We start from the raw sequence: 25,823 nt of genomic DNA on the forward strand, positions 1-25,823 counted from the left end.
TTGTAAGGAAAGCTATGATGAGAGAGTCTATAGATAATGAAAAGCAATAGTGAAATTAAGAAATGTAGATTCCAATGAAAATTGGGAAATTTTCAGATGGGGTTGATGTAAGTCCAAAAAAAACTGGATAAGGTGTGACCTATGTTGAATGACTGTTGAAAATGATATATTAAAAAACTACCGTATTTTTTGCTCTATAAGACTCACTTTTCCCCTCCTAAAAAGCAAGGGGAAGTGTGTGTGCGTCTTACGGAGCGAATGCAGGCTGCGCAGCTATCCCAGAAGCCAGAAGAGCAAGAGGGATTGCTGTTTACACTGCGCAGCGATCCCTCTTGCTCTTCTGGCTTCTGAGATTCAGAATATTTGTTTTCTTGTTTTCCTCCTCCAAAAACTAGGTGCGTCTTGTGGTCTGGTGCGTCTTATAGAGCGAAAAATATGGTAATTAATATATAAATATATATAGAGAGAGAGATGAATGCCTGTGAGTCACATTTATTTCAATGCTCCAAGGAGGACAAATATTTGGTACATTGCGGTATCTTGGAGGAGACTGGTGAGGACCATTATTATTATTATTATTATTATTATTATTATTATTATTATTATTATTATTAAAATCTGCATACTGCCCGATAGCCATAGATCTCAAGGCAGTCAACAACGTAAAATTGCAATATGAAAAATGGAAAATAGATGACGAAAACAACAAGAAGGAAAGCAATAACCCCTTCTTCCACAACAGGGCATAGGACGTCTATCGCCCCAAGGCCCGGTTAAAGAGGAACCTTTTCGCCTGGCACCTAAAGGCGAACAGCGGTACCTTGGTTCTCAAACGCCTTGGTACTCAAACATCTTGGAACTCAAACACTGCAAACCCGGAAGGAAGTGTTCCAGTTTGTGAACTTTTTTTTGGAAGCCGAAAATGCTCCGTTTTGAGTGTTACGCTTCCGATTTGAGTGTTACGCTGCGGTCTGTCTGTTTTTGCTATTTATTTTGCGTTTCTGTGGCTCTTTTTTGTGACTGCGTGGAACCCAGTTCAGCTACTGATTTTTTGATTGTGTGACAGCCGTACGTTGCTTATTGCTTTCGTTTTATGGATCCATGGTCTCGTTTGATAGCTAAATCCATGTTCCATTGTTGTTTTTAAAAGTCTGGAACGGATTAATCCGTTTCGCATTCATTTCTATGGGAAAGCGTGCCTTGGTTTTGGAACGCTTTGGTTTTGGAACGGACTTCCGGAACGGATTAAGTTTGAGAACCAAAGTACCACTGTATATGTTCTGTGAAATGCATTTGTTTTAAACCAATGGTTATGCTGGCTGTTTGGGGGAGGGGCTGACAGGAATTGGGGGTCTCTGAAGGGGCACCCACAGAGGGCCTCCAAATTCCCCCCCTCCACACACAAACACCCCATGCAATTGTGTTTCCACCGATCACCACCGTCAGGTAGACTGCCTCTGAATGTGGACGCTCTGTTTTAACTTTTGCAGTTAAAGTAAAATAAGCCACATGGAAGGAATGCTAAGAAGCTAAATTAGCCCAGCTGGAACAGATCACCAGACCATCAGGACCAGTATCCCGACTCCCAACACCAGTAGGAAGCAGCCAGTGATATACTGCCTTCAGCGATGAATTTTTTTTGCGACGCTCCCAATGGCCACGAAACCCGCAAATCCCGCCAACGCACACGCGAGGAAACAAACGGGGGGGGGGGGAAGGTTGTTGCTAGAACTGCCCTCCCTGAATTTGCCCGAAACCTTGTGGCAGTGAGTTCCGTAAGCTGCTAACGACAGGCTTGCAAGAGGAAGGCACTAGAGCGGGAAGTTTGGGTGGGGGGCGGAATAGCAGACAGGCAAAAACACGCAAATCTTTCTCCACGGATTGGGGACTTCCAGAGAACCGGCCCGCCATTTCCCCAAATGTCACACCCGGTATTTAATACGTCGTCCCCGCAAAAAAATAAAGCCTTTAGCAGGCATGCAAAGACAAGAAAACCAGGTTTTCACAGGAGGCGGAGGGTTCGAGACTGCTGGCAAAGTGTGGGGCCGCCGCTGCTGCAAATCCCCTCTCTCCAACGACACCACTTTTTCCTAACTGCCCCCTCCCCAAATCCCCTTCCTTCCGGGGTTCTCCGTGGAGCAGGTTGCATAAGGCTCTGCGCATGTGGTCTGTTATCGTATAGATATCTATAATTGATATTAACTGTTTTGAGATATATATGTATTTATGCATGTATATATCTTACACATATTGGGTTAAACTTGCGCGGTAAGTCTAGATATGGCTTTCGGTGGTGCAGTCACAGCAGGGCGAGGTGGGATGGAGAGGATATGGGGTCACCGGGAGCCAAACTTTGGTCAGGAGCGACGGGTGACGGGTAGGGGTCAGCTGGCTCTCTCAATCTCTCTCAACACACACACAAATACCAACACCCCCTTTTTCCAGGGAGAGGAACAAGGCTCCCCCCTAAACTTTGCCCAGCTTCTGTACCAGCCATGGGGGTTCCTGCCCCGATTTCCCCGCAAGCAGGCTTCATAAGCTGCCCGGCGGGCACCGGGCGTTGCGGCGGGCACCGGGGCACGACACCTGCCCCCCCGAAGATCCGGCCTGCCCCCCTTTCCCTCCCCGCCGCCGTCAGTTTTGTGCAGCAAAAGGAGCGGTCCGCAAGAGAGAAAAGGCGCCGCCGCGCTGGGCATTGCAGTGCCGCCCTGCCGCCAGCCGGTTTGGGGGTGCCGCCCTCACCCCGCGGCCGCCACGGTGCCGCCGGCCGCTCGGGTCAAAGGTCACAAGTTGGAAGGAAGCCTGGATTTCGCTGGGTCCGTGTCGGGCGTGCTAAGGGCAGAGTCCTTGCGGGCGGCACCCGAGTCTGACGGTGGCGGCGTAGGGGACCCCACGGGCACCGGGTGGGGCGGGCCTCCGCGGGGCGGAGGCACAGCCCCCCGGGGCGTACCTCCGGGGCTCTGGGCGGAGGGGGCCGGCGAGGGGGAAGAGGAGGCCGGGGCCCCCCCCTGGCCTTGCCCCGCCGCGGTGGCGATGGAGGAAGAGGACTCGCCGGCAGACGGCGGCGGGCTTTGGCCCATGGTCTGAGAGACGCCGTGCGGCAGCGACGGCTGCGAGGCCGACAGTGGGCGCGTCTCCTGGCTCAGGCTGCTGGTGGGGAGCGCCTGCGTGCTTTTGTGCGCCGCTAGCCGCTGCGGCGAGCCGGGCGCCTTCTGCTGAGTCAGCGAGAGCTGGGAGCCCGACTGGCCTTTGGCGCCGCTGTAGGGGAACGTCCGGCTGGCCAGGGGGGTTTGGACGGGCGGCCTGGGCGCCACCGCGGTGAAGGGGGCGGGAGGCTGCTGCTGTTGCGGCGGGCGCTGCGGCGGCAGCTGCTGCGGCGCGCCGTGTTGTTGTTGCTGCTGCTGCTGTTGCTGCTGTTGTTGTTGTTGCAGGTTGAGCTGCTGGTGTTGTTGCAGCAGGGCCGGCGAGATAGCGAAGGGCCCCGGGACGGCGCCTTGGTACTGCAGCCGGCGCACCATGCGCGGGGAGCCCAGTCCCAGGGGCCCCACCAACGGGCTGGCCATCTGCGGGCAGAAACTCATGGCCACAGCCTGCTGGAGCGTGGCAATGGCCGACGTCACCTGGGGCTGAGGCGCCGGGGCAAACATGGCCGCGTGATGATGGAGTTCTGCCTGTTGGACCATCTCGCGGTCGTAGCGGACGATCTCCTGTATGATCTCGTTCTCCTGGTTGTTGAAGACGCCCGAGTTGAGATCGTGCTGGACTTTGTGCAGCAGGATGGAGTTCTTTTTGCCTGGCGGGGAGAGGGGAAAAAGGAGAGAGGATCAACATTGTAGCATCATGCTCATGATAACAGGGACGCGGGTGGCGCTGTGGGTTAAACCACAGAGCCTAGGACTTGCCGATCAGAAGGTCGGCGGTTTGAATCCCCGCGACGGGGATTCTGCTATTTATAATTACTAGTAGTCTGCCAAGGCTCTTATACCCCTTCTGAAGTCGAGGCAGGGTGCAGGAATTTCCCCCATGGGGTGGGGGACCCCACAAAATACCTATGCGGTCTAGGCGGTCGATGGCGACTGTTTCGAAAGCTCGTCTCATCATGGGATATTCCTCCAAGACTTCGTTGAAGTTGTCCACCGAGAGGGAGTAGAGGCGGCAGTAGGTGTCTGCTCGGACGCTGGCGGTACGACGGCCTCTGGTTAGCAAGCAGATTTCTGCAAGGCAAGATAGGGAATAAGTTTTTTTCCCCAGCACACAAACACACACAGAGGCAACACGGATTTTGGTTGTAATCCCCGTCAAGGGAGTAGAAACCCCACCACACCATACATAGCTGTCAACTTACAGATTTGAAAATAAGGGACCAGCAGCCTTGAAAATAAGGGATCAGCAGCCAAAATAAGGGATTTTCCAAGCACAGGTATGTTCGACTTCTGAGCCCCTCCGAGCCAAAGGCAGAAAGCCCAGCCAGAAGCCCAACGAAGCCTCAAGCGGTGGTTCCCACAGCGCAGCAACCCGGCAAAGGGGATGCAGCAAGGAAAACCACCGTCACCTCTCTGCTGGGAAGTGCTGAGCAAAGGCGAGTCCCCAGGCAACGCGGTCGATTTGATTGGCGCAAGGCATGCAAGTTTGACCAAACTGTGGGAGGCAGTGGAGGACAGGAGGGCCTGGTGTGCTCTGGTCCAAGGGGTCACGAAGAGTCGGACACGACTAAACGACTGTGATGGCCTGGGAATCTGATTCAGAGAGTGAATCGGAGGAATCCCAGCCTGCACAGGAGTCCCCGCCTCCAGGGCCGGCTGAACTGGGGCAGGGCCTTGATTCTGAGGCGCCTGCACCTGTGCCGGATCCTCAGGAGCAGGCACCAGGTGAATCCATTCTGGCTCCAGAGGTGGTTGAGGACTCGGTGCCTACAGGTGAGTCTCCTCCTGGGCCCAGTAACCCTCCAGCCTCTCCTGAACTGCAGAGGCTCAGGGCAGAGAGGCGAAGGGAACTGGTTTCTCCCAGGAGGAGTGCTCGCCTCCAGGCCAGGAGAGGCGGGGCTCCTGGGGGCCGGGACCGCCCCTGGCCTCAGAGAAGATAAAGGCCAGTCAGCCCGGTCCCAGGTTGCGGGAGCAACGTCGTCATTGAAGAGCTGTTTCGGCCAGCATCCAGTCCTGTTCCTCCAGTGTTCCTATCCTTGCCCGGCTCCTCGCTGTGGACCCCGCTTCGCCCGTAGAGGACTGTCTGCCGACCCTCGACTCAGGTCCTGGACCTCGCCCCACGGTAACCTCCCCCCAGGACCAGCACAACGACATTTAGGGAAGGGAAATGACAACCCCCCCTGCCGTATATTTTAGACCCTGAACCTCACCTCCGAAATAGGAGCCGTCTGAGAGTTTCATCTCCTTGTTGCCCTTGGTGAGGACGCTGACCACGCCGTGCTGAATGAAATACATCTTCTTGCCAATGGTTCCCTCGCGGATAATGTAGTCGCCCGGCTGGAAGACCTCGAACTTCAGCTTCGTCAACATGGCGGTGACAAAGTTGGGGTCGGCGTTGGCGAAGAGAGGCATGGAGGCCACCAGTTTGCGGCAGTTGAAGTTGACAATCTCCTGGAGCGAAGGGCAGGAGAGGGAACTGTGAGCAGTGCTGGACTTACATATAATCTAAACAAGCTATAGCTTAGGGCCCCACTCTCTTGGGGGAACCCAAAAAAATTTAAAGGGGGAAAAACTGGATGTGCATTTCCAAAATATAAGATACAAAACAAATAAAATAAACCTACATATAGCAACAGTGTTTTGTGTTGTGTAGGCTCCTGTGATGTAAGTCATGTAAGCCTGCTAGCCTGCTCCCTAAAATATCACTGGTTTGCTCCTTTCCATATATAGGGTGCCTAAAGGTAAAGGTAAAGGGACCCCTGACCATTAGGTCCAGTCGTGGCCGACTCTGGGGTTGTGGCGCTCATCTCGCTTTACTGGCCGAGGGAACCGGCGTACAGCTTCCGGGTCATGTGGCCAGCAGGACTAAGCCGCTTCTGGCGAACCAGAGCAGCGCACGGAAACGCCGTTTACCTTCCCGCCAAAGCGGTACCTATTTATCTACTTGCACTTTGACGTGCTTTCGAACTGCTAGGTTGGCAGGAGCAGGGACCAAGCAGCAGGAGCTCACCCCGTTGCGGGGATTCGAACCGCTGACCTTCTGATCGGCAAGTCCTAGGCTCTGTGGTTTAACCCACAGCGCCACCCCAGTTTAAAAAGCCAGCCTTTAAACCGTAATCCATTTCACAAGCTGCCCTCTTTTTCTCCGGGGTCCAACTCTTACCTCTCTCAGAGGCTCGTTCAGTTCCTCAAGGATGCTGTCCTCATCGAACATCTTGCCTTGGTATCGGTGCTCGTAGTAATCGTGGATTTTCTGTCGGAAGTCGGCAGGAAGCTTGTGGAAAGACATATACTGCTCCACTTGTTTGTACTGCAGGGAGAAGAGAGAGAAACTGCAGTGAGTGCGAAGGCATTTCCAACCCTTAATTTATTGATATGTGTAGACTGATTTCACAAAGTTAAGTTAAGTTAAAGGTAAAGGGACCCCAGTCCAGTCGTGGCCGACTCTGGGGTTGCAGCGCTCATCTTGCTTTATTGGCTTCCGGGTCATGTGGCCAGCAGTACTAAGCCGCTTCTGGCGAACCAGAGCTGCGCACGGAAATGCTATTTACCTTCCCGCCGGAGTGGTACCTATTTATCTACTTGCACTTTGACTTGCTTTCGAACTGCTAGGTTGGCAGGAGCAGGGACTGAGCAACGGGAGCTCACCCCGTCATTGCGGGGATTCGAACCACTGACCTTCTGATCGGCAAGACCTAGGCTCTGTGGTTTAACCCACAGCACCACCCGTGTCCCTCCAAAAACGTTCAGCTTAAGTCCCATAAAAACAGCTTTTACCGCCTGTGGAGGAATCGCCAGTATTAAATAAACGGCGGCAATTGCCGACACACCACCCAAAGCAACATGTCCCAAACGTTGGGAATCGAACCTGGTTATTTGGACCCCTGAGCAGAACATTTAGTCGGCCGTGAAGCACATAGCTATCAAGTGTCCCTTATTTGAAGGGACAGTCCCTTATTCCAGCGCCATGTCCGGCTGCTGTCCCTTATTGATGGATGTCCCTGAAATGATGTCCCTTAAATTTCAAAGGAAGCAGCTCCTCTCCCTCCCTCCCTGCCGGCCAGGGAGGAGGGAGGCTCCAACTGTGTTGCTTGGCTGCGGTGCTCACCCAATAAGGAGTCTAAGAACGACTGGGGGGTGGAGCTTGCATGCCTTGTGTGTGGCTAGTTAATGCAAGCTGAGGGGGTTTTTGAATGCTGGACGCCATTTTGTTGCACGTGCTGCTGCAAACTTTGCAGTGCAAAGCCAGGCCGGGGGAGCCATCTTAAGTTGAGGCTGCATAGGCCTTGTGGTGCATGTGATTCAGATTCTATTCAGTTGAACCTCTGGTTACAAAGTTGGTTGGACAGTGTTCTCGAAGCTACCAGCATGAGTTTGACCAGACTGCAGGAGGACAGGAAGACTGGAGTGCCTGGAACAGGGGAGGCTGCAGGTCCCTTATTTTGGCTGCAGGTCCCTTATTTTCAAGGCTGCTGGTCCCTTATTTTCAAATCTGTAAGTTGACAGCTATGGCGAAGCATCGTTAGACGCCAGAAAAAAACCCATATAGATGGAAAGAAAACAAGCAAAACAGCCCTTTCTTTGAGACGGCAACCTCCTTAATAAGCCGCCTCCTCTTGTGAAAGATAGAAAGCCAGAGATCTTCACCGCGGCCTGAAAAACCACTTGACCTAAAAAGTCTAGGAAGGTGAGATTTGCCCTACAGATTTGCCTGGCAGGAATGCCAAGGCGTTGGCGAGAGAGAGCTCTCTTTGCTTTCTGCATCTTGCGCCAATCGCCAGCCCCACGAGGCCTGGCTGTCAGAAGATGGGTGGCAGTCGCATCCGGAGATCGCTCAGTCGAAGCGGGGGTTTTTTTGGTGTGGGGGTGCCTCTGAGGACCCAACGAGGTTGTCAAAAAAGGAGCCTTTTGCTTCAGGAGACAGGAAGAGGGCTGGTCAAAACAGCCTCCAGCCGTCAGCTCAAAAACCAAGCTGTCGTCTATCCCTTAAAGATTTTCACGGGGAATGGGAAGGAATGATTCCCCAATTTAAAATAAATATTCTTTAACAGAAAGCAGAGAAGACGGATGTTCACATGGGTCGGAGGTTTTTAATACAGTGGTACCTCGGGTTAAGTACTTAATTCATTCCGGAGGTCCGTACTTAACCTGAAACTGTTCTTAACCTGAAGCACCACTTTAGCTAATGGGGCCTCCTGCTGCTGCCATGCCGCCGGAGCACGATTTCTGTTCTCATCCTGAAGCAAAGTTCTTAACCTGAAGCACTATTTCTGGGTTAGCGGAGGCTGTAACCTGAAGCGTCTGTAACCTGAAGCATACCTGAGGTACCACTGTACTGAAATCCTATGTTCTTTCACGTAAACACCAGGTGGAAATATTTTATTCATTTATTGCTGTATTTATTTTTCTATTTCTCTCTCTTTCCTCCCTTTATTTCTATTGTTCCTTTCTTTCCTTCTTCCCTCCCCCCCCCCCACAGTTGCAATTTTACTGGTATTATGGGAAAATCTCAACAAAAAAATATGATCAAAAGAAAAGAAGATTGAGGTCCTCTTGGTTCTTAAAAGACTCTTGGTTCTAAAGGAAAAATTAAATAGGAGACCTTATTGCTCCCTATGTATTGACATACATATCAATAGATTAAATAAAATCCTATCTACTGTGTCTCAGGGCAGTTGGAGAAAGGAGAGGTTGTAATGGAAATGACCGCAGGGCTCTGTTTCTACTTTGCTTTTTTCCAGCTAGATGGAGCTTCCACATTCAGGAGCAATCTACCGCCGTAGGAATAAATGCAAAAGAGCAGGAACGTATGAGGTTTGTCACGCTCGTGCTCTCCCTGGGACAAGGAAATGCTGGGACAAGATGCTGAAGGAGCGTCTCCACCTCCATCGTCCAGCCCGGACACTGAGGTCCAGCGCCAATGGCCTTCTGGCGGTTCCCTCACTGCAAGAAGCCAAGTTACAGGGAACCAGGCGGAGGGCCTTCTCGGTGGTGGCACCCGCCCTGTGGAACGCCCTCCCATCAGATGTCAAAGAGAAAAACAATTACCAAACTTTTAGAAGACATCTGAAGGCAGCCCTGTTTAGGGAAGCTTTTAATGTTTAATAGGTTATTGTATTTTAGTGTTTTGTTGAAAGCCACCCAGAGTGGCTGGGGAGACCCAGCCAGATGGGCGGGGTATAAATAAATTATTATTATTATTATTATTATTATTATTATTATTATTATTATTATTAAACGGGATCCAAGCCACCGGTTGCCCTGTCTCAGCCGCGGAAACGCCACCCAACGGACCAGGCATCTTTGCGCAACCTCGCCTTCCCTGCCCAACAAATACCTTTTCTTGATACTGGCGCCGGGAGGAATCGAGGGACTGGATGAGGGCCGTGGCGTGGCCAATGAACATGGCGTAACATGTGGCTCCCACGATCATGCTCAGCATCGTCAGCCAGATGTCGGTCATGCTCTCCGGCGCTTGGCGGCCGTACCCGATGCACAGCATGTGGCTCATCGACTTGAAGAGGGCGAAAGAGTACAGCTCGCTCCAGGAGTCGTTCTGGAACAGAGAGAGAGGCAGGTCACAGGAGGAAGCTACACTTGATCTTAGCCAAAAGGCCGAGAATGTACACTTATTTTAATGAATTGACTTTTGCACAACTTCAGAAAGTTTTTACAGAGTTACGACTAAATACAATAAGCTCTGCTTATAGAGATGGGAGACACAGGGACATACCAAAAAACGAACGTGTTTGCATCAGGGGATGTCCTGAAGTAGAGGACCTTATGCATTATATCTTGCACTGTCCCTTATATAATGATGCAAGAAAAAGATTTATAGTACCTATAATGACAAGGTCCCCTGGCCAGAACCCCTCTGACACAATTTTATATCTCCTCGCAGAGATAAGTATGTGACCTGGCGTGTAGCACTTTTTGCAACTGCTGCTAGGAAAATTAGAGCAAATTATATAGCCAAGGTAGCCATCAACTGTAAAGGAGATGAATTTATTTGATCCTATCTACCTCAGGCTATAGGGACCCGGGTGGCGCTGTGGGTAAAACCTCAGCGCCTAGGACTTGCCGATCGTCAGGTCGGCGGTTCGAATCCCCGCGGCGGGGTGCGCTCCTGTTGCTCGGTCCCAGTGCCTGCTAACCTAGCAGTTCGAAAGCACCCCCGGGTGCAAGTAGATAAATAGGGACCGCTTACTAGCGGGAAGGTAAACGGCGTTTCCGTGTGCGGCTCTGGCTCGCCAGAGCAGCTTCGTCACGCTGGCCACGTGACCCGGAAGTGTCTCCGGACAGCGCTGGCCCCCGGCCTCTTAAGCGAGATGGGCGCACAACCCCAGAGTCGGACACAACTGGCCCGTACGGGCAGGGGTACCTTTACCTTTACCTCAGGCTATGCTGTATCTTTGTCACCAAACACTTTATAAATTGCACACTCTATTAATCGACATTGCTTTTAACATTAGTGACCATGTGATGATTTTAGCTTACGAATTTTATTGTTTAATGTCTTGATCTGTACATTGGGGTACTTTTATAGCTCTGTTTAGAGTACGTAATGTTTTGATAATATAAATGTTTCAAGTCTTTCTTATCAATTCAGTATATTTTCTTTTAATTGCCAAATAATTCTGTGTACATTGCGGCAGCCTTTGGCTATGAGCAATAAAACTGACTGAGACTGAGACCCAGGAGGAAGCAGGCAGCCTGGGCACAACACAAGCCAGTCCTCCTGTCTGACAGGTCTGTGTTTTCGCTATTACAGTCATACCTCGGGTTACAGCCGCTTCAGGTTGCGGTTTTTCGGGTTGCGCACTGCCAAAACCTGGAAGTACTGGAACGGGTTACTTCCGGGCTTCAGCAGTCGCACATGCGCAGAAGCGCTAAATCGAGCTTTGCACAGAAGCGTCGAATCGCAACCCACGCGTGCACGGATGCGAGTTGCGAATGTGAATCCCACACGGATCACGTTCGCAACCTGAGCATCCACTGTACTAACTCAACCAGTGCCAAATTTATGTACAGTCATATCTCGGGTTGAACGTGTTTGAGTTGCGCTCCGTGGCAACCCGGAAGTAACGGAGCAGGACCACATAACACCGGTCCTGAGAAATCTGCATTGGCTCCCAGGACGTTTCCGAGCACAATTCAAAGTGTTGGTGCTGACCTTTAAAGCCCTAAACGGCCCAGTAGACCTGAAGGGGCGTCTCCACCCCCATCATTCTGCCCGGACACTGAGATCCAGCGCCGAGGGCCTTCTGGCAGTTCCCTCATTGCGAGAAGTGAGGTTACAGGGAATCAGGCAGAGGGCCTTCTCGGTAGTGGCGCCCGCCCTGTGGCACGCCCTCCCATCAGATGTGAAGGAAATAAGCAGCTATCTTCTCTTTAAAAGACACCTGAAGGCAGCCCTGTTCAGGGAAGTTTTTAATATTTAACGCTGTATTGTTTTTAACACTTGATTGGAAGCCGCCCAGAGTGGCTTGGGAAACTCAGCCAGATGGGCGGGGTATAAATAATAAATTATTACAGTGGTGCCTCGCAAGACGAAAAGAATCCGTTCTGCGAGTCTTGCGAAGAAGCAAGCCCATTAGCGGCTTAGCGGCTTAGCGCTATTAGCGGCTTAGCGGGTTTAGCGGATCAGCTGTTAAGCAGCTTAGCGGCTTAGCGGATCAGCTGATAAGCGGCTTAGCAATCAGCTGTTAAGTGGCTTAGCGGATCAGCTGTTAAGCGGCTTAGTGGATCAGCTGTTCAGCAGCTTAGCGGATCATCTGTTAAGTGGCTTAGCGGCTTGGGGAAAAGGGGGGGGGGGAACCCTGCAGGAACTCGCAAGACATTTTCGTCTTGCAAAGCAAGCCCATAGGAAATTCGTTTTGCGAAGCACCTCCAAAACGGAAAACCCTTTCGTCAAGTGGGTTTTCCGTCTTGTGAGGCATTCGTCTTGCGGGGCACCACTGTATTATTATTATTATTATTATTATTATTATTATTATTATTATGGAGGCCGGCTCCCGGTAGCGAGAGCCAAGAGGGGGAAGATGTCGAGGCAACCGGACTCACCACCATCCCGTTGATGGAGACCCAGCAGTCGCTGGGAAAATCTTGGAGCATGGGAACCAGGAACTGGAGGCAGCCATCCCAGTGACACAGGAGAAGCATCATTCCAATGAGGTTGATGATCCTCATGACAGCACTGGCCAGGTCGTAGGTCATGTGGAAGATCTGGAAGGGAAACGCATATATTATTTCAGGACTGTAACAGACCGGAGAACTGGGCCCAGGCTCAGAAAACGAATTTCAACAGGGACAAACGTAAGGTTCTGCACTTAAAGGTAAAGGTACCCCTTCCCGTACGGGCCAGTCTTGCCAGACTCTAGGGTTGTGCGCCCATCTCACTCAAGAGGCCGGGGGCCAGCGCTGTCCGCAGACACTTCCGGGTCACGTGGCCAGCGTGACAAGCTGCATCTGGCGAGCCAGCGCAGCACACAGAACGCCGTTTACCTTCCCGCTGGTAAGCGGTCCCTATTTATCTACTTGCACCCGGGGGATGCTTTCGAACTGCTAGGTTGGCAGGCGCTGGGACCGAGCGACGGGAGCGCACCCCGCCGCAGGGATTCAAACCGCCGACCTTTCGATCGGCAAGTCCTAGGCGCTGAGGCTTTAACCCACAGCGCCACCTGTGATGGGGGGCACCTGGCTTGCTAGCGGTACGTGTGAAAAGGATCTAGGGGTCTTGGTGGACCACAAGCTGAACATGAGCCAAGAGTGTGATGCAGCAGCAAAAAAGGGTAATGCTATTGCAGGCTGCATCAAACAGGAATCTAGTGTCCAGATCAAGGGAAGTCATAAAGTAAAGGTAAAGGGACCCCTGACCATTAGGTCCAGTCGTGGCCGACTCTGGGGTTGCGGCGCTCATCTTGCTTTATTGGCCGAGGGAGCCGGCGTACAGCTTCCAGGTCATGTGGCCAGCATGACAAAGCCACTTCTGGCGAACCAGAGCAGCGCACGGAAATGCCGTTTAGCTTCCCACTGGAGTGGTACCTATTTATCTACTTGCACTGGTGTGCTTTTCAACTGCTAGGTTGGCAGGAGCAGGGACCGAGGAACGGGAGCTCACCCTGTTGTGGGGATTCGAACCACCGACCTTCTGATCGGCAAGTCCTAGGCTCTGTGGTTTAACCCACAGCGCCACCTGTGTCCCTGAAAGGGAAGTCCATAGTCCCGCTCTATTCTGCCCAGCTCAGACCACACCTGTGTCCAGTTCTGGGCGCCACAATTTAAGAAGGATGTTGACAAGCTGGAAGGTGGGCAAAGGAGGGCGACCGAGAGGATCAAGGGGCTGGAAACTAAGCCTGATGAGGAACGGTTGAAGGAGCTGGGTATGTTTATCCTGGAAAAGAGGAGATATGATAGCCATCCTCAAATATCTGAAAGGCTGCCACATGGAAGAGGGAGCACGCTTGTTTTCTCCTGCTCTGGAGGGTAGGACTCGAACCCGTGGCTTCAAGTGACAAGAAAGGAGATTCCAACTAAACAATGGGGAAAACTTTCTGACAGTAAGAGCTGTTCAGCAGTGGAACAGACTCCCACGAGAGATGGCGGACTCTCCTTCCTTGGTGGTTTTTCAAGCAGAGGCTGGGTGGCCATCTGTCATGGGTGCTTTAGCCGAGATTCCTACATCGCAGGGGGTTGGACTAGATGACCGCTGGGTCCCTTCCAGCTCTAAGATTCTACGATTCTATGATCTGCACCCCACATTTGGAAGACAAATATCTCAATCGAGACAGATGAAAGGCCAGTTCTAGAGAAATAACACTAAACTGGGTGAGATATATATATATCAGCAGATTGAAAACAGGGGGGCGCAATTACTGTTAAAGCTTCTGAGTTTTGTTCTGTTTCTTTGAAAAGCTCGCCAGTCTAAAATGGTCTTAAGAGCCACTACAAAGACTCTCCTGCACCTACAAAACAGAACAAGATGGCCAGGCCATTGATTTTCCGTTTCGTTCTTTGTTTTACATTAAATTTAAAACAGAAAACGCACTCCCAAGAGCAAAAGGAATAATTATTTAAGTTAGCGTTATATTTATATCCTGCCAGCCCGCAGACTGGGGCTCGAAGCAGCTTACGCAAATTAAAACAATACGGAAAAAACACAGAAAGCATAAAAAAGTCTGAGAGGTGACCGGATTGCTGTCTTCAAATATTTGGAAGATGTATTGGGAAATAATTCATAATTAATTGAAAAAAAAAATGTTTAAAAGTACTCCCCCCCCAAAACCAGTCCTTTTTGTGCAAATGGCTTGAGATACCGTATTTTTTGCTCTGTAAGACTCACTTTTTCCTTCCTAAAAAGTAAGGGGAAATGTGTGTGCGTCTTATGGAGCGAATGCAGGCTGCGCAGCTATCCCAGAAGCCAGAACAGCAAGAGGGATTGCTGCTTTCACTGCGCAGCGATCCCTCTTGCTGTTCTGGCTTCTGAGATTCAGAATATTTTTTTTCTTGTTTTCCTCCTCCAAAAACTAGGTGCGTCTTGTGGTCTGGTGCGTCTTATAGAGCGAAAAATACGGTATCTTGCAGAATTTCGCCCAGAAACGGTTGGAAGCGCACTGTATTTTATCTTTTGTTTTCGTTGCTGCTTTCATTTGCATAAGCTGCCTTGAGTCCCCAGTCCGGGAAAAGACAGGTTCGAAATATCACTAAGTGACTGAGCAGGAAGGTTGAGCGAGAGAGGAGGCCCTCTGGTATTCCAACTCTTACAAAGTAGAGGTGCCAGGAATTGAACCCAGGGTTTTGCAGATATCACAGACGTGGGCTAATAAAACAGCTCCCGCTTCCCGGAAGTAGTTAAGGCAGGATTCGAACTGGCGACCGCAATCATGTGCAGTGGGGGGACTCTCCCCCAGCTGTCCTGCGGACCACCAACGCCGCTGCCGCTTTGATCGCAGGCTCGAGGCAGCGTGGAAATAGCTCTCTCTTGCTCTGCGCGGAGGAAACCCAATCACAAAAGGCTCGTCGTTTGACGAGGACGTATTAATTGTTCCAACATTCAATCTAGCGGGTAATTACAGCTGGGGTCAGGGAAGAGACAAGGGCCTCTCTGCGGCGCATGGCCTGCGTCGAGGGGGGGAGCCGGCATGTGGAAGCTTGCAGCTGATGAACAGATGCTCCCCTCTCGGCAGAAATTACGACACGGGGATGGAGAGAAGGCTGCAGTTTCTCCGGGAGACACAGAAGGACAGGGCAAAAGCGTTGACAGGAGGCAGCGTCCGCCTTTGGGGTCCTGCCTTGTCCCGCTCCAGGCTAGTGGCTCCATAAACTCACCCCCCTCTAGACTCCATAAACTCATCCGCCGTGCCCCCTACCCTACCAAATGCATCTACCTTGGATCTCAAACGCCTCGGCTCCCAAACAAATCCGCTCCCAAACGGTCGGAACACAGAAGTGACTGTTCCAGTTTGCAAACTACCGTGTTGTTGTTGTTTAGTCGTGTCCGCCTCTTCGTGACCCCCTGGACCAGAGCACGCCAGGCCCTCCTGTCTTCCACTGCCTCCCGCAGTTTGGTCAAACTCATGCTGGTAGCTTCGAGAACACTGTCCCACCATCTCTTCCTCCGTCGTCCCCTTCTCCTTGTGCCCTCCATCTTTCCCAGCATCAGGGTCTTTTCCAGAGAGTCTTCTCTTCTCATGAGGTGGCCAAAGTCTTGGAGCCTCAGCTTCAGGATCTGTCCTTCCAGTGAGCACTCAGGGCTGATTTCCTTCCGAATGGAGAGGTTTGATCTTCTTGCAGTCCACGGGACTCTCCAGAGTCTCCTCCAGCACCAGAATTCAAAAGCATCAATTCTTCGGCGATCAGCCTTCTTGGTGGTCCAGCTCTCACTTCCATACATCACTACTGGGAAAACCATAGCTTGAACTGGACGGACCTTTGTTGGCAAACTACCGTACCTTCCGTTTATAAGATGCCCCCATGTATAAGACGCCTCCTATTTTGGGGAGCTCCGATGTAAGAAAATGGAGGGAGGGGAGATACAGTGGTACCTCGGGTTAAGAACTTAATTCGTTCTGGAGGTCCGTTCTTAACCTGAAACTGTTCTTAACCTGAGGTACCACTTTAGCTAATGGGGCCTCCCACTGCCACCGCTGCATGATTTCTGTTCTCATCCTGAAGCAAAGTTCTTAACCCGAGGTACTATTTCTGGGTTAGCGGAGACTGTAACCTGAAGCGTATGTAACCTGAGGTACCACTTTACTATGCATGTATAAGATGAGCCCAGATTTTGAACATTAAAAAGGTAAAGGTACCCCTGACCGTTAGGTCCAGTCGCGGACGACTCTGGGGTTGTGGTGCTCATCTCGCTTTACTGGCCGAGGGAGCCGGCGTTTGTCCGCAGTTTTTCCATGTCATGTGGCCAGCAGGACTAAGCCGCTTCTGGCAAACCAGAGCAGCGCATGGAAACGCCGTTTACCTTCCCGCCGGAGTGGTACCTATTTATCTACTTGCACTTTGACGTCCTTTCGAACTGCTTGATTGGCAGGAGCAGGGACCGAGCATCCGGAGTCCACCTTGTCACGGGGATTTGAACCGCTGACCTTCTGGTCGGCAAGCCCAAGAGGCTCCGTTGTTTAGAGTAAAAAAGAATAGTCTTATACACTGAAAAGCATGGTATTTTTGGAAGCTGAACGTCCCGGGCGGCTTCTGCGCATGAGCAAAACGCGATTTAGCGCTTCTGCGCATGCGTGACCGCTGAAACCCGGAGGTAACCCATTCCAGTACTTCCGGCTTTCAGCAGTCTGTAACCCAAAAAAAACACAACCTGAAGCGTCTGTAACGTGAGGTATGACTGTATCCTGGGCTGCTATCCTCACTCACGCTGCTAATAACATGTTCTCTAAGAAGTTTCGTCGAGATTCCTGCCTTGCAGGGGTGGAGGTGTCCCTCAAGATTCCTTCCAACCCTAAAATTATAAGATTCCAAGTACATCACACTCTGTTCAGCATCATTTACTTTCAAGTAAGTAGCTGCATATGCCAAACTGAAGCCCTTTAATTTTTCTCCTTGTTTATACCGGCCTCGGCTTCCTATTGCAGAATTTGCTCAGGGGACACAGTTAGGAACTTAGCTGCCCATGTCTTGTTCCTCCTTGTCGCTCGTCATCGTTTAAGGTGGCAAAACTGAGGATCTCTCCCTGTTAATGAGCGACGAAGTGTCAAATCGCGGGAGAAAATATGTGGCTTCAGCACCATGGACAGAGGACGAGATTTGCCTCCAGGTCAGAGAGAGATTGAGGTTCTTTTCCCTTCCCGTCCCACAAATCACAACAGCCTTTCATGGCAAGTATATTCCCACACAGAAATGGAGGCAGTGAGAGATTTTACTTTCTTGGGCTCCATGATCACTGCAGATGGTGACAGCAGCCACGAAATTAAGAGACGCCTGCTTCTTGGGAGAAAAACAATGACAAATCTAGACAGCATCTTAAAAAGCAGAGACATCACCTTGCCAACAAAGGTCCGTATAGTTCAAGCTCTGGTTTTCCCAGTAGTGATGTATGGAAGCGAGAGCTGGACCATCAAGAAGGCTGATCGCCGAAGAATGGATGCTTTTGAATTCTGGTGCTGGAGGAGACTCTGGAGAGTCCCATGGACTGCAAGAAGATCCAACCTCTCCATTCTGAAGGAAATCAGCCCTGAGTGCTCTCTGGAAGGACAGATCCTGAAGCTGAGGCTCCAAGACTTTGGCCACCTCATGAGAAGAGAAGACTCCCTGGAAAAGACCCTGATGTTGGGAAAGATGGAGGGCACAAGGAGAAGGGGACGACAGAGGACGAGATGGTGGGACAGTGTTCTTGAAGCTACCAGCATGAGTTTGACCAAACTGCGGGAGGCAGTGGAAGACAGGAGGGCCTGGCGTGCTCTGGTCCAGGGGGTCACGAAGAGGCGGACACGACTAAACGACTAAACAACAACAACAACAACAACAACAACAACATATTCCCACACAACATCCATTGTACACGGAAGACAATGGAAGACGGTGGTGAAGAATATTCTTAAGTTATGAATGATCCGTGTCACCATTAAGAAAATGAGGTAGGGACAGGTTAATAATTATGTGGACTTGTCCCTGGATCAAGGGACTTTTCTTCTTTAAGTTCTCAAAGCTCTTAAGTGGGCTCAAGGTTGTCACCTGGACTAGCCAGATATTTCACTGAGAATCAATCACAGCCCATCAATCAATCAATCAATCAATCAATCAATCAATAAAAAAGGCTTTAGAGCTGTCTTGCCCCAAAATGGCAACAAGGCATTCTGTTTTTGTGGCTGCAAGCTTGGACTAAGAAGCCATTTGGCTCCTATCTTATATTATCTGAGTTTCTAACTTTCTCACTTTATTGGCCGAGGGAGCCGGTGTACAGCTTCCGGGTCATGTGGCCAGCAGGACTAAGCCGCTTCTGGCAAACCAGAGCAGTGCACGGAAACGCTGTTTACATTCCCGCCGGAGCGGTACCTATTTATCTACTTGCCCTGGTATGCTTTCAAACTGCTAGGTTGGCAGGAGCAGGGACCGAGCAACGGGAGCTCACCCCGTTGTCACGGGGATTCGAACTGCCGACCTTCCGATCGGCAAGCCCAAGAGGCTCAGGGGTTTAACCCACAGTGCCACCCGCGTCCCTGTCCTTTCTGCATGGCATGCATTTATTTTCCACACCTCCATCACATTCCCCCTTTACTAAAAAATCCCAGATGTTGTACCCCTTCCTCATCAGAGGGAGGCGTGTGGGTTATTTCCTGATAATTTGGATCGCCCATTTCTGAACCCTCTCCAGCTCTGCGATATCCTTCTGAGGACCGTCAATCTGCCACATCTGACATTTCTTCCTGAAAAGTGGGATGGCCAGGCTGTCTCCATTTATTCAACCATATGTCTTTAACCACTATCTATTAAAAATGTATGTTTCTTGTGTTTTTCATGTACATCTCCATTTTCCTCCAAGGATCTCAAGGTTCTCCCCCATCATCATAGCCTCCATCTAGCTTAGGTCGTGGAAGAGAGGACAGGCAGAGGTTGCCGGGGGCCAGTTTAATCCCATCTGGATTTGTAACTCTGGAGAAAACCTCAGCCCAAAAGCCAGCCCCTGGTTTGTTCTGGGCTCAATCCAAATTTTGGGTCCCCTACCGCAAACACATTTCAAAGGCCAAAGGCCTGGTTATAGAGAAACATTTATGCCTGGAGCCTAATGTTAATGATATGTTAATGAAGGCGCCAGGCGAGCCTTCCTGGGGAAAGGATTCCACAAATGGGGAGCAACATCACGGAAAGACAATTGCGGAGCTCTCCGTGGTTCTGAACGACCACTTGGTGCTCTCCATGGTACTGAAAGACCACCTGAAATTTCATTCCGCTGAATGAGCTCTTGGAGCTCTCCATGGTATTGAAACACAATCTCAAATTCCTTTATAACACTGAACGGCCACTTCAGAGCTCTCCGTGGTACTGTATGACTTGCCTGAGCTCCCCACCTACTTGGAAGCTCTCTGCGCTTCAGGGAAACAACTACCCCAAGCTCAGAGCTCTCCGTGGTGCTGAAAGACTACAGGACCACAACTCCTATCATCCTTGACCACTGCTGCTGAAGGGAGCTGTAGTCCAGCAAGATCTGGGGGGGGGGGGGCAGTGGGTTAAGGAAGGCTGCAAATGAATAAACAATCCTACCTCCTCCCACTGGTGAATGTAACGGATAAGTCTCGAAAGGCGAAGCAGCCGCAAAAGGCTGAGGATCTTAGTGAAGCGGACGATGCGCAGAGCCCGGGCAGTCTTGTAGACCTCCGAGTCGATGCCCTTCTCCACAATGAGGAAAATATAATCCACAGGGATGGAGGAGACCAAGTCCACCACGAACCACGTCTTTAGATACTTCTTCTTGATGCGCTCAGGGTCCAAGATGATCTCTGTGTTGTCCTCAATGACGATCCCCGTCCGGAAGTTCATCACCAGGTCCATGAGGAAGAAGGTGTCCGACACTACGTTGAATACGATCCAGGGGGCCGTGGTCTCGTCCTTGAAGAAGGTGATGCCAACGGGGATGATGATGAGGTTTCCCACCATGAAGAGAAGCATGGTGAAGTCCCAGTAGAACCTAGAGAGGGAAGGGGAAAAGACGTCTTAGGAACACAGGAACCAGCCAAACAGCAAGTGTCATAAACCGATTGGATGCAATGGCAGAAACCAGCTGGGGAATCTTCAGAGAAAGGAGGTTAAGTAAAATGTGTGTACAGTGGTACCTCTGGTTACATACGCTTCAGGTTACAGGCTCCGCTAACTCAGAAATAGTGCTTCAGGTTAAGAACTTTGCTTCAGGATGAGAACAGAAATCAGGCTCCGGCGGCGCAGCAGCAGCAGGAGGCCCCATTAGCTAAAGTGGTGCTTCAGGTTAAGAACAGTTTCAGGTTGAGAACGGACCTCCAGAACGAATTAAGTTCATAACTGTACTTGCCAAGCTAAACATTGTCCAGTTACACAAAAATAATACCAAATTTGAACCCCTCACACCCAAAAGCCCCCCTGTTTTTAAGCCACCTTCCTAAGGAAGTTTCACTTCCTTAAAATGACACGCCCTACTCTTACAGTGAGAGTGAGAGCTGGACCATAAAGAAAGCTGATCGCCGGAGAATGGATGCTTTTGAATTCTGGTGCTGAAGGAGACTCTTGAGAGTCCCATGGACTGCAAGAAGATCAAACCTCTCCATTCTTAGGGAAATCAGCCCTGAGTGCTCACTGGAAGGACAGATCCTGAAGCTGAGGCTCCAAGACTTTGGCCACCTCCTGAGAAGAGAAGACTCCCTGGAAAAGACCCTGATGTTGGGAAAGATGGAGGGCGCAAGGAGAAGGGGACGACGGAGGACGAGATGGTGGGACAGTGTTCTCGAAGCTACGGACATGAGTTTGACCAAACTGAGGGAGGCAGTGGAAGACAGGAGGGCCTGGCGTGCTCTTGGTCCAGGGGGTCACAAAGAGGCGGACACAACTAAACAACAACAAACTCTTACAGTTTGCAAATTGCAGCAATCAAAGCGCTACCCATTCAGTTCTGGAAAGAAGACAGATCCGAACTTTGAACACCTTGATCATCATCTTAGGTGCCAACTCCCTGGGAACCTGGGAGCACCCACAAAATTCCCCATGAAGAGGCCGGGCACCCACAAATTTCGGTGCCAGGGCTTTGCACTCTGCGTGGCACCCACGTCCCCGGACACTCCTGATGACCATGATGTAACCCTGGAGATATGTATAAAGATCTGCAGCGTAAAAAATAAGGCACATCTTTCAGGAGTGGAGAGTTGGCTCCTGCTCCCCAAAGCTCATCCAGGCACCCTTCCTCCCTGATCCCCACAAGCCATGCAACTCGAACTGTCAATGACCTTCTTTGACAGCCTGCAAGGTCGAACGAGGCAGCATGCAGCAATTTGGAGATCGCTGTGCACTGTCAGTCAAGATTAAACGCTGCAACGCCTTTCCACAAACACACTCGAATACAGGGAGGCGTTCTCACAAGGATGTCTATCGGGGGGCAGGGACAAGAATGATGGGGAAGTCTGCATCCTAAAGGTAAACTAACCCAGCTGCCAAGAGTGCCAAAAGCAATAAGGCAGCCCTGTTCAGGGAAGTTTTTAATCTGTGATATTTTACTGTATCTTTGGTTTTTATGGAAGCCGCCCAGAGTAGCTGGGGAAACCCAGCCAGATGGGCGGGGAACAAATAGTAAATTATTATTATTATTATTAATCTTAAAAAGTAGAGACAGCACCTTGCCAACAAAGGTCCGTATACTTAAAGCCATGGTTTTCCCAGTAGTGATGTATGGAAGTGAGAGCTGGACCATAAAGAAGGCTGATTGCCGAAGAATGGATGCTTTTGAATTCTGGTGCTGGAGGAGACTCTTGAGAGTCCCATGGACTGCAAGAAGATCAAACCTCTCCATTCTGAAGGAAATCAGCCCTGAGTGCTCCCTGGAAGGACAGATCCTGAAGCTGAGGCTCCAAGACTTTGGCCACCTCAGGAGAAGAGAAGACTCCCTGGAAAAGACCCTGATGTTGGGAAAGATGGAGGGCACAAGGAGAAGGGGACGACAGAGGACGAGATGGTGGGACAGTGTTCTCGAAGCTCCATCGTTCTGCCCGGACACTGAGGTCCAGCGCCGAGGGCCTTCTGGCGGTTCCCTCTCTGCGAGAAGCCAAGTTACAGGGAACCAGGCAGAGGGCCTTCTCGGTGGTGGCACCCGCCCAGTGGAACGCCCTCCCGTCAGATGTCAAAGAGAACAACAACTACCAGTCTTTTAGAAGACATCTGAAGGCAGCCCTGTTTAGGGAAGCTTTTCATGTTTGATGTATTACAGTATTTTAATATTTTTTTTGGAAGCTGCCCAGAGTGGCTGGGGAAGCCCAGCCAGATGGGCGGGGTATAAATAATAAATTATTATTCCACTGCGGGAAGCAGTGGAAGACAGGAGTGCCTGGCGTGCTCTGCTCCATGGGGTCACGAAGAGTCGGACACGACTAAACGACTAAACAACAACAATTATTATTATTATTATTATTATTATTATTATTATTATTATTACTGAAAAATGCAACTGAAGGGAAACTTGTTGCAAAACTAACCTCCCAAACAAGTCTCTTGCATAACAACATTTCCCCCGATTTATGCTGCTAAGTGAATTTAACTCTGTACTCCACGCTTAGGCCCCTGCTTCCAGGATAATGCTCTTATCGCACCACTTTTAAACAGCAAGGGCTTCCGGGAACTGTATTTTTCTAAGGGCGCCACGAATTGTTAGAAGATCCCACCCCCTGCTCCATCTCCCTCACAGAGCTATGTTTCCCGAAGTTCACCATGAAAAGGAGTTATTTGAGAACCGTAGCTGTATATTTGAAGAGCAACTGCAATCAACAAATTACGCTAGCAGGACTACAAGAAGTTTTGTAAGGAGAAATAGACGAAGTGTTGCAAAGTAGAAAAAGACAGTGATATTGGTTATGAGTTTGAAATGTACCGTATTTTTCGCTCTATAAGAAGCACCAGACCACGAGACGCACCTAGTTTTTGGAGGAGGAAAACAAGAAAAAAAATATTCTGAATCTCAGAAGCCAGAACAGCAAGAGGGGTCGCTGTGCAGCGAAAGCAGCAATCCCTCTTGCTGTTCTGGCTTCTGGGATAGCTGCGCAGCCTGCATTCGCTCCAGAAGACGCACACACATTTCCCCTTACTTTTTAGGAGGGGAAAAGTGAGTCTTATAGAGCAAAAAATACGGTAATAGGGAAAATAAGAAATGCATACTAAGAGAGTAGATTGGAAAATTTTCAGACAGGACTCGTGGAAGTCAAAAAAATTGAGTAAAAGGTAAAAGTATGTTTAATTACTGTTGAAAATGATAGGTAAAAAAACTAATTAAAATTATATATATGGAAGAAAATCGTAGCTCTAAGGGGGGGAATTAGGGGTTCTCTGAACAGCGCCCACGTGAAACAACAGTTTCCAGGATTTTGGGGAAATTGCTTAAAATGGTGCAATACTGCTTTAAATGCACAGTGCAGACAGAGCGTCAGTTGGATGCAACCCAAGTTATTTTTGAAAGCAGAATCTTAAGAAACAGCGATTGAGGAGACAGTCCTCTCCAGGGTTTGCCGACCCATCAACTTGGAGACAGTAAACTGGGTGGAAAAGCAGAGAGGGAGCCATGTTTGACTCCTGACCTTAATCCAATGACAGCGTTTGGGAGCCGAGGGTTGCCACGGCAACTGCCTGTGATGTCACAGCCGCGCAATTTTGACTTCAGGGATGCTGGGCTCCTGGGTACCCTTCAGCTCTCCCTAGCGACTGCAGCAAAGCCAGGAAAAAAAATCACTAGAGAGAGAACAGAGGCGAACTGGCCAGCCGTGTTATGAAGCAAAGTGAAGGGCATTTCTGTATTTTGTTTTTTAAGCATCCCAGAGTAACGTAAGGCCCTAAAACACACGGCACGAAAGGAAAGAGGAGGGAGGAGGGAGGAGGAAAGAAGCAAACTCAAGACACTGGTTCTTAGGTGTCAAGATTTCTCCCAATAACCAGCTAGAATGGAAAAGTTTCAGGGCTAGAAAGAGCCGAAGATTAACAGCTGCAGTTTCCCTGGTGGGGAAAAGTCATGGGAGTCGTAGTTTTTTCAGGGCGCTGAGAGTTGTTAGGAAACTGTGAGAATTGACTTCTTACGCTATTTATTCATTGATTCCTAAGCAGAAGCAACTGACAACGGAAGACCAAAGCATTAAAAAAACCGAAAACAAGAACCTAACATGCTCCTATAACAAATCCAAACAGCCCCAAAGTTGAGCACCGGAGACCCCAGAATTGCCCCCAAATTCAGGGGCAAAGGATAAATGGAAATTTTAAGAAGCGACACAGTCCCTGCTTCCTGCATTAACTACAAGCAGATTTCTGGCCGCAGGCTTGAAAGCCCATTTAACAGATGGGGAAAACCGAGGCGGCGCCAGCACTGAGAGGTTATGCCCAGAACCAGACGTCCATGGAGATTCTGGCCTCTCTCAGTTCTCCAAACACCCCTATTTTAATTTCTTATGCCCGCAGACATCGGTACCTCTCTCTCTCTCTCTCTCTCTCTCTCTCTCTCTCAACAAAGGCTGGCCAATCCACAGGGACGTTTTGTTATTTAAGACAGCGTCCCATTGCACCAGCGCGAGGCAAAAAATAGCAGGCGGCATCTTTCAGGGGGTGACCCGTAATGGCTATGTTTTTTCCTTGGCTAGCTGGCTGCGGCCGGCGGCCGGCCAGCTTTCCTCCCTCTCCCCCACCTCCCCAGTTTGTAAACTGACCCTGATTCTCATCTGCTGCAAAATTTCCTTGTGGCTATTTGGATGCAGAGCTGCAGAGATTGGAGGGGGGGGCAGAGAAAAAGGAGGGCCGGAGATGGATGGAGGATAGGACAGCAACATGCACAGAGAGAGGGAGAGAGAGATTTGCCAGCGGAGAGTTTGAGCAGCAGGCTGGTTTGAGAGGCTGGTGGGGGGAGCCCATTAAAAGCATCTTATCATTCCTTGAAGGAGAACTACCGGATTTTTCCCATGTGGCGCTGTGGGTTAAACCACAGAGCCTAGGGCTTGCCGATCAGAAGGTCGGCGGTTCGAATCCCCGCAATGACGGGGTGAGCTCCCGTTGCTCGGTCCCTGTTCCTGCCAACCTAGCAGTTCAAAAGCATATCAAAGTGCAAGTAGATAAATAGGTACCGCTCCGGCGGGAAGGTAAACGGCGTTTCCGTGCGCTGCTCTGGTTCGCCAGAAGCGGCTTAGTCATGCTGTACGCCGGCTCCCTCGGCCAATAAAGCAAGATGAGCGCCGCAACCCCAGAGTCGGTCACGACTGGACCTAATGGTCAGGGGTCCCTTTACCCTTTACCTATGTTTTTAGCTTATCACACTGCCCTCCAGAAATTATTTGACATCAGTTCTCATCAGACTCCGCCAAACGGACTCTGGGATGATGGGATTTGTGGTCCAACAACATTGATATCCATTTAAAAGTATTTTCTAAAGATGCTAATGTTTTCAAAGGGTTCCGAGTGGTGCACAGCACCACAAAACAGAGGGACGTGAGCGGTGTTGTAAGAAGAAAAATGTCGGCGGTACAG

The 25,823-nt window shown here is 50.3% G+C and overlaps 1 protein-coding gene across 1 annotated transcript in view; it reads right to left on the reverse strand.

Annotated features, from left to right (window-relative positions):
* Positions 1–335: 335 nt before the first annotated feature.
* Positions 336–25,823, reverse strand: part of HCN2 (hyperpolarization activated cyclic nucleotide gated potassium and sodium channel 2) — a 44,852-nt gene continuing 19,364 nt past the window's right edge. Inside the window, exons 2-8 of the mRNA XM_077921824.1 lie at positions 19,863–20,286; positions 12,207–12,368; positions 9,481–9,699; positions 6,307–6,453; positions 5,354–5,594; positions 4,050–4,214; positions 336–3,793 (exon numbers count right to left, since the gene is read on the reverse strand). Coding sequence (XP_077777950.1) covers positions 2,784–3,793; positions 4,050–4,214; positions 5,354–5,594; positions 6,307–6,453; positions 9,481–9,699; positions 12,207–12,368; positions 19,863–20,286 — 2,368 coding nt within the window. The 3' untranslated portion in view covers positions 336–2,783. The remainder of the gene's footprint in view (positions 3,794–4,049; positions 4,215–5,353; positions 5,595–6,306; positions 6,454–9,480; positions 9,700–12,206; positions 12,369–19,862; positions 20,287–25,823) is intronic.

This window comes from Podarcis muralis, chromosome 18 (assembly GCF_964188315.1).
Source record: "Podarcis muralis chromosome 18, rPodMur119.hap1.1, whole genome shotgun sequence".
NCBI classification, from domain to species: domain Eukaryota; kingdom Metazoa; phylum Chordata; class Lepidosauria; order Squamata; family Lacertidae; genus Podarcis; species Podarcis muralis.